General features: G+C 40.1%; 1 protein-coding gene across 1 annotated transcript in view; it reads left to right on the forward strand.

Moving 5' to 3' along the window:
• The window catches only part of TAPT1 (transmembrane anterior posterior transformation 1), a 53734-nt gene that overhangs the window by 19968 nt on the left and 20153 nt on the right, over window positions 1–13613 (forward strand). Inside the window, exons 4-5 of the mRNA XM_074321651.2 lie at window positions 10087–10249; window positions 13058–13193. Coding sequence (XP_074177752.2) covers window positions 10087–10249; window positions 13058–13193 — 299 coding nt within the window. The remainder of the gene's footprint in view (window positions 1–10086; window positions 10250–13057; window positions 13194–13613) is intronic.

Below are 13613 nucleotides of genomic sequence, written 5' to 3' on the forward strand. Positions count from 1 at the left end.
TATAACATTACATGGTTCTTAGCATAGTTGCCCAAGTGACATTTCTGACATGCATCACTTTTCTAAACGCATTTTATTCCAGAAACGCTTTGAAAAACGCTGAAATGCACAATAACATGTGAAACTTCATTTAACTATAAAGTAGGTGACTAGTCTGTGATATATAATTAAAATTATGATTAGTAACAGCCATGGAAACTGAGTTACAAAATTATTGGTTGATCTACAGACTTACATGCTGATTTTTTTTTTAAACACTAAAGTCATGGAAGATTCTCTTTTAAAATAGTAAATAAGCAGATACTTAATATTTAGTAAGCACTGAATAACACATATTGTTCCTTTTGTTTTTTTGGTTTTTTTTATATTGTTCCTTTTAAAAATGATCCTTAATCAGCTTTAATAAGGAAGAAGTCCTTTCAGTATATATGGAACAATTTATTGATCATGGTGATCAAATGGTGAAGAGTAAAAATTCTTCTTTGCATGATCACGCGGAGTAAAACAATTACGAGAACACCATTGTTATGTGTGATACTTGACACTCTGTAACCTTCCTCTCCAGAATGAGAGGATTGCGATATGTTTTTAAGTACGTGTTAATCAATGGGAAAATCTTTTTGGGAATTTATCATCAACTTTAAGATATATTCAAGTACATCCTTTATACTTTTGGGAGAATTTTTAAGAAGGCTTTATTCTTATTAGCAAACCTTTTTTAAAAGATGTTTGTAATATTTGTAGCACAGTTAATATTAACAAAGCCTAACCTCCGGTATTATTTTCTTTTATCACTATTGGAAGCTCAATAAAATCATGGTTATTTCAGTTACCTTTTCAGAAGACGATAAAAACAAATCTAACAAGACATTACTAAATATAAAGCTTCATGTGTGATTGCATAACAGGGGTGAACACATGGACGTGTAGGTAAAGCCAGGTGAAGCTACCTGACAAAATAACTGATGCCATGTAGGTGTTTTCACGTTTACACTATGAGCTAAGTTACCTTTTAGTTACTCTGATCTACCGTGAGGCAAATTGTGTTCTAGCCATCTTTAAGTGAATGACTTTTAAATACATGTCATGTTCTAAGTGGCCATTGGCATGAGGAGATAAGATATTCACAGGATATTATTCTGAGGCCTCTCTTCTTCTGGAGTGGGTCCTTCCTTGGGGATGTCAGCACATGGCAGAGTTCACCGAGTGATAGTAGGGACTTGCAGTGTTCCCCAGGGCCCCGTTTTTAGGCTCTTACTTGAAGAACCATCTTGTTGTTGTATAGGCATTTAACTGTGTCATTTCTTTGTGTTTCTTGTCACTTGGGGAAGCAGGGCACCAAAGTAGCATTGGAGAAGTCTTTCAGTGTTTGCAAACTAAGAGTTATTGTGGGGAGTTCAAAAATCTTCAGTCCTCTACTCCCATTTGCTTTGTTCAGTGGCTGATGGTCCCTGGAGCCAACGGTTTCTATATATTTTAAGGTTTCTTTAACACATAAAGATGATTGCTTTTGTATATTTATATTCTCAATCTAAATTAATTTCAGTAATATTTAAAAACAAAATTAAAGTGTGTTCTACTTTTAAGGTTTTATAACGAAAGTAACACTAGAGGGCAGCCTATTATGTTGCACCCTGCATTTCAGACTTAATTTTAAGTTTCCCTGTGCAAACAGTTCTTAACTATTTCTGCAATTTGGATCAACTGAAAAATTACTTTTTATGTTGTCACTAATAAATATATGTTATATGTAAAATGTGAAATGCAGTTAAAATTATGTAACAAAACTTCCCGCTATTTTAACTACCTCTGTGAGTGAGTATAGGCTGGGTTACACAGAATATGAAAACACTGCCTACTGTTTCAGTGCCTTCATACTTTATTAAAATTGAGTAATTTGTGCTTACAGTGATATGGGGTACAATTTGTATTTTCTTTGGTCATTTTAGTAAACAGTGTCTTTTTGAGCATTATTTTTAAAAGTACCAAACTTGAAATATTTGAAACTTAAAATATATTGTGAAAAAATGTTAAAGCTATTAATATTGTGTGTAAGAACTTTCAGATATTTTAAAAATATAAAAATACGTTTTATTTTTGTAAAATTATTATTCAGGAATAGCCAAATTTTGCCTTCCTATAGCTTTTCTCCCAACAGTCTCCACTCCCATTAAAGATTATCTAATTTCTCTTGCCTGTAGCTGTATCATGTTCCGTCTTTCTCAGCCAGTAAAAAGTGCTCTTTTCCTCAGTCTGACTTTATTTTTTCCAAGGGATAAGAAGAAATTAAAGAGACTAGCAAATAAGTTGATTATATTCTTTTTGTTTTCTTTTTTCACTCTCCTCTATTTCAGTCTTTTCTGTAAAAAACAAGTTACTCTCTTCCTTGTCTCTTAGTTCTTTGAAATTATTCCCCCAAAAGGGGGAAAAAGGCTGGCATGAAAACAGTAATTTGTAGTCTCTGCTATTGTTTGTTTCAGTATCATATCTGTAGGAAAATAATATTATTGCTGCCTTTTCATATTTGAGATTAGTGTTCTCACCTCCTCCTCTTGTAGTTATATCTGGTACAGAATCCAGGAGAGGCTTTTGAAAGCTGACACCCTCCGGGATTTTCTGCTTTAGAATCTATCTGAGCCTATTTCTGAATCTTCTGTAAACTTGCAGTGGCTTTTGGTGTCGGTTTTGTTGTTTTGCCAGCATGTAAGTGAGTGCGCAAGGACTCTGCCTCTCGCTAAAGCTGGGGCGGGGGCGCAGGGGGCGGGGGCGCAGGGGGCGGGGGCACAGAGGGCAAGGGGGCCTGGGCGCAGAGGGCCAGCAATTCTGCAGCTCTTTGGGAAACCCAGCCTTCATCGTGATTGCTCCACTGCTGGGCATCTTGCTGGCTGTTGACCGTTAAAATATTGTTCACTTTAAGATGTTGACAGGATAATTATCTTGACTCTGTAGTTGTGTGTGTTGTCTGCAAAGGATACACTGCTTCCATAAAGAGTGTGCATCTGTCCTGAGTAATCTCAAGAATACTGAGTTAAAACTATTCTAATAAATACACCTAGATTCTTTTTCTTTTTCCCTCCCTTCTTCCGCCACCTCCGCCGCCGCCCCCTCCCCCCTTCAAGCTGTTGTTTCTCAGTCTAGTTGTGTAGGACACAGCTCCCTGGCCCATGCTGGTATTATGAGCCTTGCCCACCCCCCCACCCCCCCAGCTGCAGTAGTCGGTAGGCCGCTCACAGCAGCTCACAGCAGGTCTTGCTGGCTGCTGGCCGCTCACGATGGCTGCTGGCCACTCATGCTGGCCACCGGCCACTCATGGCAGCACACGGTAGCACACAGCCGCTGACGCTGGCCGCCGGCCACTCACGCTGGCCGCCGGCCGCTCATGGCTACACAGTAGCCCAGGGCAGCACTCAGCAGCTTAGGGCAGCTTACGCCAACCTCCGGCTGCTCACAGCAGCCCAGCTCCAGGGAGAACTGTTGTTCACAATCTTAGCTGTAGAGGGCGCAGCTCACTGGCTCATGTGGGAATCTAACCTGTGACTTCGGTGTTAGGAGTATGGTGCTCCAACCACCTGGGCCACTGGGCCAGCTCCTTAGATTCTTTAAAAGCAGATGCAGTTAGGTATTTCTTCCCTTTCCCAAATAGGGTAGTATCGTTTTAGAAAAACATTCAGGATGCTTCTTGAATGAGGATAACTTTTTTAAAAATAAGTTTTGATTTATTATATGAGGTATCTGTGTTTCTCGGAAGAATGAAATTATTTTGGTTTTTTTTTAGAAAAGTAGACTGCTCTGTATTATGCTAAGAGAGGTACCAAACATGATTTTCCCAAGTTTACTTGTAGAATAAAGAATAACCCATTGTTGAAGTTTTTTCTAATTTGCCTGGCATTTTTGTAACTCCTCTTTCCTCCTTGAACTTGTGACTTCATGTTGTGTTTTAGAATTCTCAGTCATATTTGAGTTAAAAATTTAAGGGAGATTATAAAGACAAATGATACTATCTGGTGCTGAGAACTGATAGTTATTTTTGAAAACTTTTAAAACACTTTAGACCGGGGGTGTCCAAACTTTCTTCAACGTTTTTTACCAAGGACCACATGCGGTAAAATACACAAACAGCCAGGCCACTCACTCGAGGTGAAGTACGTATTGCCTCACCTGGTTTATTTAAGTAAACTAAATATATTTTTGGAATTTGCTGCGGGCCAATTAACAATGGATTGCAGACCACAGTTGGCCTGCGCGGGCCGCAGTTTTGACACCCCTGCTTTAGACAGTAACAAGTGTAGAGTAGGTTTAAGTACTAAATACTAGAGTATTTTTCTTTCATTATTAGAGCAAATAAAATATGTACAAGCAAATTTGCTGATATCTCACCCTGGTTTTAGGCATTTTTGAGGCTTCTTGGACTTCTTTTTATTTAAAGAAGCAGTAGTGTCTTTTTCTTTTGAGAGTTTACTTCATAGGAAAGCTCTTATCTTCCAGAATAATTATGAATTTGAAATGCTTGAGAGTTTCTTAACCCATTGGGTTACCTCTATATGCCTTACTTTCTTCAAAATAGTTCTACCTAAAATTAACCACACACATACAGTCGATTTTTCTTTTTAGACATATGCCTTAATCTTGGCCTGAGTGATTCATGCCGTCCTGTAACACATGTAGGGAGAGCTCTTGGTAACTTACTCTGGGGAAACAATTATGTCCGGTATGTCCTCTTACCAGGGACGATCTATGTGGCTGATTTGTAGAGAGCAGTATGTTTGTTTTATTAGAGAGTCTTCGTAACAACAGGTTTTGTTGTCCCCGTTTCCTCACCATGACGCTCTAAGCAGGGTAGCAACATTACAACCTTCTCTCTTTCTTTCTCTCTTGTAAATCAGACCGAAGGGAGGAGCACTTTCACTTCCTTTATAGAATGGAATGTGGTGTCACAGGGACTCCTTGTGGTGAGTAAACCCTGATTTTTCCTTCTATATTCTTGGCCAAATTGACATCAGTACAAGCAAATTATGAATTAAAATGCAGAAAAATAATAATAACAGCACAGGCAGATATAACCATTTGGGGATGGACTCATAGTGAAGTGTTACTTGGTGGTAAAGTTTTGTCCACTTTGTACAGGATTTCACATGATCTCACCTAACATAGGAAAATCACTCAGTAAAATGATCTTGGATTTAAACACGTTGGTCCAGATGTGACAGCAGATACTCATCCCCAATGTCACAGCAGTCCACTGAGGTTAGTCCCTTCCACATGAGCAGTTTTTATTTTGTATCACTCTCAGCACTCAACGTAGCTTTATAAAACTAGTTATTTTTGTTTCTAGTATCATTTGAAATTATTTTAAAGCCCAAGGAAAGTGTTAGTCATTCAGTTAAAACATCTTAATCTCAATACTTTATTCCAATTAACTTTAAAATTATAAAGGGACTTCTCTTTCCACAATGGGAACCATATTTAATATTTAACATTTTTTATTTCAATAGTGCTTATATTTCTTCATTCTTTCAATTGTACCACAAGTAGCTTAAAATGTTAAGAGAGAGAAAGAGAGAAAGAAACAAAGATCCAGCCTATGTATTTTATAATGAAATATCTCATGCTGACACTTTGGCATGTTTTAATACCAGTTTGAAAATGAACTAGGCGGGGGTTACCCCATTTCTCCTGCTCATTTTTGTATTGTCTCTTCTTCCTTCTTGATCTTTCTGTCCGAGACCAGTTTTTACTTTAATCTTGGCCAACATATATCTTCTGCTTAAGAGGGGGAGGTCGTCTTTGCTATATCATCTGTTCCCATGTTAGCCCTTTGAGGCAATGGGAACACTTCAGTTGATAATTGTGCATCCAGTGGAAGTATTTGAATGAGTAACATAAAATTTAGAAATGTAGAAAATTTGGTTTCTGAAAGAGTGGTTTAACTTGCAAATTAAAAAAAAATTTAAGTTCCGTTGAATGTCTTGTTTAATATTACTTGTTTTGCAGTAACTCAGAGCCAACCTGTAAAATAGATTCGTAGGTTTTCACAGCTTACTCCACTTGTTTATGCGTTCGTATAGGATTTTCAGCTTTTGCAAAATGAATTGCCAGTGACTGCTGTTTAACAGACATTTATAAGGAAGAGCTTTGGCCTGAAAGTAATGTTCAAAAGCCAATTTAGAGTTGATTGGCAGGGCTGTGGATAAGCTTCTTATGGTGTTGGAAATGCTTATCAGAGTGTTCTCTAAAAATATCCTAGCAGAGAAGAAAACAAATACTGGGACTGGTTCAAGTTGTTACAAACCAGATGAACTTATTTTGAGGTCGGGTGTTTTCTTATGCAGAGAGGCCATGGTACATACAGATGTCTTTAAGATGCCACCTTACAAATAATTTTTGTTTTGCAACTTTTCTTTTTCATTGACAGGGACATTTATATGAAAACAAGACCCTTGTTTCCTAAGAGTTGTGCTGCTTTTATTTGACTGATGGTGTGGGGACAGAGTCCCCGAGAGCAGCTTCCAGGCTCTTGGCCTGGAAAGGTGCTGGCTCGGTTATTAGATGGCCATCAGCTGTAATCAGATGGCCATGTGCTGTGCCTGGGTGGCCATCCGCTGTAAGCAGTTAGCCATTAGCCACTAATACAACTGCTGTGGCTGCGTTAGGGGGTTGGTTGGTTGGCAGGGAAGCGGATGGCGGATTGTGGCCAGCATATGCGGTTAGCATGTGGATTGTGGATTGCGGATCGTGTTGATCCTACTTCATGTGTCTCGTCCGGCACCGGTGAGACTGGGGTGCAGGAGGACCCCTCCTTGGGGTACTGGCAGATGTTTACTTTTGTATCTCGACCAGTCGCCATCGAGAATATAGTGGTATGACTCCCCTATGTATGGCTCCGTTGTTGTTCCTTTTTGGGCTCACCATACCCTGCGTTGTGGTGCGGGGAGCAGGAGCTGAGACCCTGCATGACAGATGGTCCTGATTTTGAAAATCAGAGTCATCTCTGTGGCAACTAATTATGATAGATTTTCACCAGAGCATCGAGTGCAAAGAAAGCAGTGGATCCAATGGGCAATAGCCCTATTTTTTCTCTTTTTAGAAATAAAGAGTAAATGTGATATGTTTTTAGTACAATAATTTTTCCAAATGAGATTACAACACAGTCATAAATTGTATTGTATTATGCTCAAAGATTATGCTCAAAGATTAAAGGTACTGAGTTGTTGATTCCTGTAAGTTTAAAATTCCTTTTAAGGAAAAGTGTAGAATGGCAGGTGGTGGTGAAGAGCATGCCACCTGGAGCCAGGCTGCCGAGGCCCATGTCCCTGCTCCCCCACTTCCTGATTTACTGACCACGGCTGCAGGCACACTCTTGATGACTGTTGGCCTCATCTGTAAAATTGGGATGGTGATAGTACCCTCCTCAGAGGATTATTGGGAAACTAACCTGAAAGTATGCAGGGTGCCCAGAATGATACCTGCCACATAATAACTGGATGGGAGGTCACATAAGGTGTTTCTACAACTTTTCTATTGTTTTTACAGCCCGGTTTAATCCTGGGCAAGATAAAGCTCATAAAATTTATGCAAAATTTTTAAAATTTAATTTATTATCATCTTGGTTCAGAATGTGTGGCATTATTTTCCAATGTTTGGTAGCTCTAATTTCTAACAGTGACTTGTATTAAAGATAATAGTTCATAGTTATACTAACACTTTGGTCCTTTGCTGCAAACGTTTATAAGGAATTACAGTTGATCTATACATTAAATAGCCCTTTATGTCTTAGATAGAAATGCTTTGACTAAGATCACTTAACTAAATAAATGCCAATCTAATACCAAAGGCTCTAAGTATAGTTTTCTACTTTAATTAGTTATCAAAATCATTTTGGTAATTAATGATGATTCATTAATACCACCTTATTTTTCATTCCTATCATTTTCTTTCATTCAGAAAGCATGACCTGTACTTAAATACAAAGGCCTACGACTATTGGTGATTTTCAGCATATGCCCAGCTGGGCCCACACTCTGAGGAGGAGGTGGCTGGTGTACTCGGTCCCGAAGCCACCTTCGTCCCCTGGCTGTCCCAGAGGAGACAGTCGCACATAGGCCTGGAGCCCTGGAGTGTTCAAAATGTCTCCTCCTCTCATTGTTTGAATTAAAAATGAGATTAGCTCCAATTCTCAGCAAATGTAATCCCTCTTCCATTTTCAGTCTTGTGGGGGTGAGGGCAGGGAATTGATAGTTGAATAGCCATTGGCAGAGATCTGTGTTCTGGGCTGGATATTTGGAGGCAGGAGACGCAGTTCACTCTGGGTTCCATGAGGAAGAAAGAGCCCGAGTCTGTCTGGGAGAGGGAACGGCACTGGAGAAAAGGGGACAGAGAAACAATGAGAGAGATTGTCAACTTTGTCCTTGATGCAATTTCTCCCAAAACTTCAACTGCTGAGAATAATTGCATTCAGTTTATGATGAGGTCTCAAGACTTGTCATCTGACTTGGACCAAGTCTGACCCGTCCCCCTTTCAGCTGATTGGTTCAGCCCAGTGTCTTCCCTGGTACTTCTAGCCTTTCCTGGACAGTCTTCACAGAACTTGCCTCTTTTCAGGACTATTGCAGTATCCCTTATTCTCTCTGGGGACAGATGAAATTCATTCCTTACTCAACCACATGCAGTGTGCCCTGTAGAAAACAAGAAAGGAGTTCTGTAGCAACTGCTCACAGAGTTGGCATTGCTGCATCATCGGTACCTTGTAAAACAGTGTTCCGGGTATCAGTTGGGAGACTTACACATTCCTTGTTGAAGGATCTTGGGAGGAAAAGAGCCCCTGACCCAAATGTGACAAGAGTTAGGAAAGCACTCCAGAGAGCAGGTAGCCAACGAATAAAACACTTCAGCAGGTAGCTCAGCTGGGAAGTGAGCTCACCCGTGCGGCGCTGTGACACTGTTGTCACGATGGTTGGAAATGAAGAGATTCTGCAGCTCCTACTGAAAATACGCGGGGCTTTCTGTTGATGGCACTGTACATACAAGCTGCCATAACAGGAGACAGCATTTGCTGTCCTGAGGCGTCAGCCCGCAGTGCACTTGGAGAAAACTTCCCATTTTTGTCACAGGAGTTTATATCCAGTGAAAGAAATCTTGAATTTCTTCTTACCTCCTATACTTTTTTCTGTGTCTTTGTAAGATGTTTCCAGTCACAGTTTAGGTTTAGCTCTTCATACTCTGACCTCAGAAGTAAGGAATGATTCTGCTCATATTAATTAGGGGAAAAACCTATTTTCAACTCATGTCACAGAGGGCTAACTTCTATAATGTAAAAGCTATCTTACAAACCAGTAATAAAAAAGTATGAGAGAATTCACAGAAAATATAAATAGTTTAAATACATTAAGAAGATGTCGGTCTCCTAATGACAGAAATTAACATTGGAACTATACTAGGTACCATTTTTCACCAGTAGTATTGACAAAGATCCATAAGTTGATCAAACACCGGATTGAAGCACATGGGCTGCAGGCTTTCTCATGTTTCTAGTGGAAGTATAGATTAGTTCAACTCCAGCAGAGGGCAGTTCAGATGCTTCACGCAAAATATCAAGTGAACATAAACTTGTAATTCCAATTTTAGGAATTTATCCTATAGATATACTTTCATATATGAGGCATGATATATATTTCATCATGGTTGATAGGTGCAAAAAACTGGAAATCTGTCAGTGATCTGTTAAATAAAACTACAGTACATCCACACAGAAGCTGTCGGACTTCACGATGAGGTAAAAGCTTATGTCATAATCTCGGAAAGCCATGCTTTAAAGCACTCTCCACAGACACCTGCCCTCTGTGCTCGCTTGTCAGGGCTGCCCACTTCAAAGAGTAATTCTGCTTTAACGTCTTTACATTCTGTACTTGGGCAGAAAATTTCACACCGTTGAGTAGTCAGTTATATAACGTTCCTTGTTAGTTTGAAGTTTTTGAAAGATCAGCCTAATTCTCATTACCTTTGTATGCCAGTGTATGTCCAATAAAGACGATTTATTTTGAGAATTTACGAAGTAAAACTCATATTTTTATTACTTCTCATATGTTGCAGGGACAGACGTTTGCTGCAGCCTGCCCAGGTGTGTGACATTTTGAAGGGTGTCCTTTTGGTAATCTGCTATTTTATGATGCACTATGTCGACTACTCCATGATGTATCATCTGATAAGGGGGCAGTCGGTCATCAAGCTCTATATCATCTACAACATGCTCGAGGTGAGTGACAGCCCTCACCTACCCGCCGGGTCAGCCCAGCCCCCGCCTGCACAGGCTTGGTGCGAGGCGCCGCTCAGCCTGAAGCCCGCCAGTACAGAGAACTTTCCTGCCGCTCTGGTCAGGGTGTCCTGGCCTTCCGTATGTGTCCTGTCGCTGGGGGACCTTGTTAAAAGGCAGATTCTGATTGAGTGGACCTGGGCCGGGTTTGGAGAGCCTGGCTTTCTAATGAGATGGTGCCTGTGCTGCTGGTCCTGGGACACTTAAGGCTGCAGGTCAGGGCCTGACATGTCCTCCAGGAGGGTAGAAGGGTTCCTGTTGCCTACACATCACTGCCCAATCGAGAATGTAAATTGTCAAATGGTGGGGAATTTGGCTTGGCATATTTGTTGGAAACCCATATCTACTTTTTGCTAGAACTTTGGAAATTATGTAGAAAATGATAGGATTATATACTACGTATGTTTGCTGTAATAGATTTATATTTAAATTGCTTTGAAATTTTTATAGAGAGCAAGTAAACGCGTTCCCCAATTTCTCTAAGTACTTAACATTTTTAATACAATATATCTCAGTTTAAACTTAAAGCAGTCAGCATGTGACACTCTGCATTTATATAAAAAATAAGCAGTTACACAAAGCAAAAAAAATGCTTTATTTATAGGCAGAATCTTAATAAGTTTTTTAAACAGTAAGCTACCCTACGTTGTATAATAAATTTGCATTTTTCTATACTACTTTTTAGGAACATAAGTAAGGTCTGCCTGTCTTAAATTAGCTAGGAAGGGATTTTTCCTAATGAGTGGACAGATGGGGTGACGTTGGGGCTGCTGGTCTTTGTGCTCTGAAGCTGCATTGCTGTGGTGCATGAGGGCTTCCCATCTCATCGCAGAAGACAGGGAGCCCAGGCCATCCTTGTTAGTCCTAAATGCATTCACCCCACCACCCCCAGCTTCCTTATTGTAGCTCCATGCTGTACACTTGCTTTGCCCCACCAAGTAGGATGCAGGCGGTGGGTGTGCATGAAGTCTGGGAAGCACCATAGCCATCCTGCTCCCTCCGTCCCCCCAGAAAGAGGCCTGGGCTTCACCTCCTCTTGTGCTGTTTGAATACTTCTTCGTGCCAGTGCCCTGCTAGTCTCCTTTACTGCCTTCCCTCTAGGCGATTACAGGTAACGAGGGCTTCTCCCTGTCCCCAAACTTGATGTGTATGCCTCCTGAGTCACAAAGCCCTCTACAATGTGGTATTATTACTATTACTTGGAAATAGGTCAAGGAAAGGGATCCATGGATTGCTGATCAAAATGGTTTTAATGTGTCCTCACTTGATAGACTGTAGTTGATGATGTGGTTTAAACACAGTGGACAAGAGGAGTCCAGAGAGAAACCATCTCCGGTCCTGCACACAGCTGCTGGTTGTTGAATGTCTCTAACCCTCGATTTCTCACCTGTAAAATGGAGATACTGGGGGAATTGTGAGGACTAAATAAGACGGTACATAGAAAGGGCTTAGCACGATGCCAAGCACGCTCCCTACGTGGTAGTTGTTATTCTCTCAGCAAGCATTTGATTGGCATTTCGTATGCCAAGCACTGTCTGACGCCCTGCAGATCCAGAGGTGAATAATGCCTGATCTCCTGGAGCTTACATTCTAAGGTGGGAGATAGACAGCCAACAAGGAGGAATCAGGAAATGATACCTACCATGATGGAAAAGAACAGGGTGATGCCTTAGAAACTGTGGAAGCCACAGGCGATCGATGGTCAGGAAAGGCCTCTCAGAATTGCCGTTTCAGCTGGGTCTTGGATGATATACCCTCGTTTTTCTTTTTTATGTGCTGCTTTTTATTACTTATGCTATATTCATGAAGATCAGTGCCTGAAAATGTCTTTAGAAAGTAAATCTGCATACTATATTCTATATAATAAACCTCAAACAAATTACAGCTACTGTTTACAAATATTGGATATGAACAGAATGCTTCAGATGATATATTTGTCCTCAAGGATTTAAGTTTGTGTGACGGGCCAGCCGCCACAAGTCGATCGGTTCCCGAATGGGGGAGTGGGAATGAATAAAAGACACTCTCACATATGATGATGGCGATCGCGGACCCCAGTGATGCTGGAGACACTAAGTTTATTTTACTGCACCTATATATGCAGTTTGAGTACGTGCAACTTAGCAACGAAAGTATGCATTATCTTAGCAACTGTAAATTCTTTAACTTTTACATAGGAGACACAAAATTCACTGAAACTCCCAAAAGTAATTATCTTATCAATTGCCCTGATATGCATCAGCTTCTGTGTCCGGGAACTGGCCGCTCCCACCACATACCTGAGCAGCTTACAAGCTTAAGCTCCCCCCAGGTGCAGGCAGAGACAATTGCCTCAGGGGGAGGAAACAGGTAGCATAAACCGAGCCATTCTGTAAAGCTCAGAGTTTCCTGTAACCATGGCTCCCCACAAGTTTGAATCCTGAATTTGAATTCAGAGAGTTAAAACAAGAGAAACTATAATTTTGATATATCCTCTCCCTTTTATTTTTGCCAGCATGGAAGACTTTCCTTGTTACACAAACATAGCTAATTAGACAAAGTCTCATTCAAATAGCACAAGAATTTGAGCACTCACTGTGTGTGAGGAAGAGACACATCAGTGAGTAAGTGACAAAGACCCTGCTCTTTGGAAGCTTACCTTCCAGTGGGATTTAAAAAGTCAGATTTCTAGTATTTGAGTTGCTTCTGAATTTTAGTAACATATTTAAATGGAATAGTAAGAAACACCTTTACAATATTTTTTCTCTTTAGGTAGCAGATCGTCTGTTTTCATCCTTTGGTCAAGACATATTGGATGCTCTCTATTGGACAGCAACGGAACCTAAAGAAAGAAAAAGAGCTCACATTGGGGTGATTCCTCACTTTTTCATGGCTGTTCTCTATGTCTGTATCCTTTTAGGCATATCAGAAATTCCAACAGCCAGCGCGATTCTGCGTAATTTTAATCTGGTTAACTGTTTCTCAGATTTAAAATTGCGTGTCTGTGTGTGTGTACCCTAAACAGTAATGTGAAATGTCTGCTTTCTTTTGAGAAATTAGTTATAATAGTGATTATAAATTAATTTAAAGAGCCTCCTGTATGCATGTTCCTTTGAACTGCTACAAAACAGTTCTATTCTCAGTGTAACTGATGATGTGGAAAGCTTTTTGAATGAAAGGATAGTGTTTATAGATACTTTACATTTCTATAGCTCTATGTAACTTTTTTGTACTTATATTGGATTTTTTTGAAGTTATCTTTAAGCCTATAAATTCTTTGTTACAACCTTGGGCTTAAAATGTATACAGTTCATAAAGAAGAAAAGTT

This window comes from Rhinolophus sinicus, chromosome 1 (assembly GCF_057876585.1).
Source record: "Rhinolophus sinicus isolate RSI-liver-muscle chromosome 1, RSI-T2T, whole genome shotgun sequence".
NCBI lineage: Eukaryota > Metazoa > Chordata > Mammalia > Chiroptera > Rhinolophidae > Rhinolophus > Rhinolophus sinicus.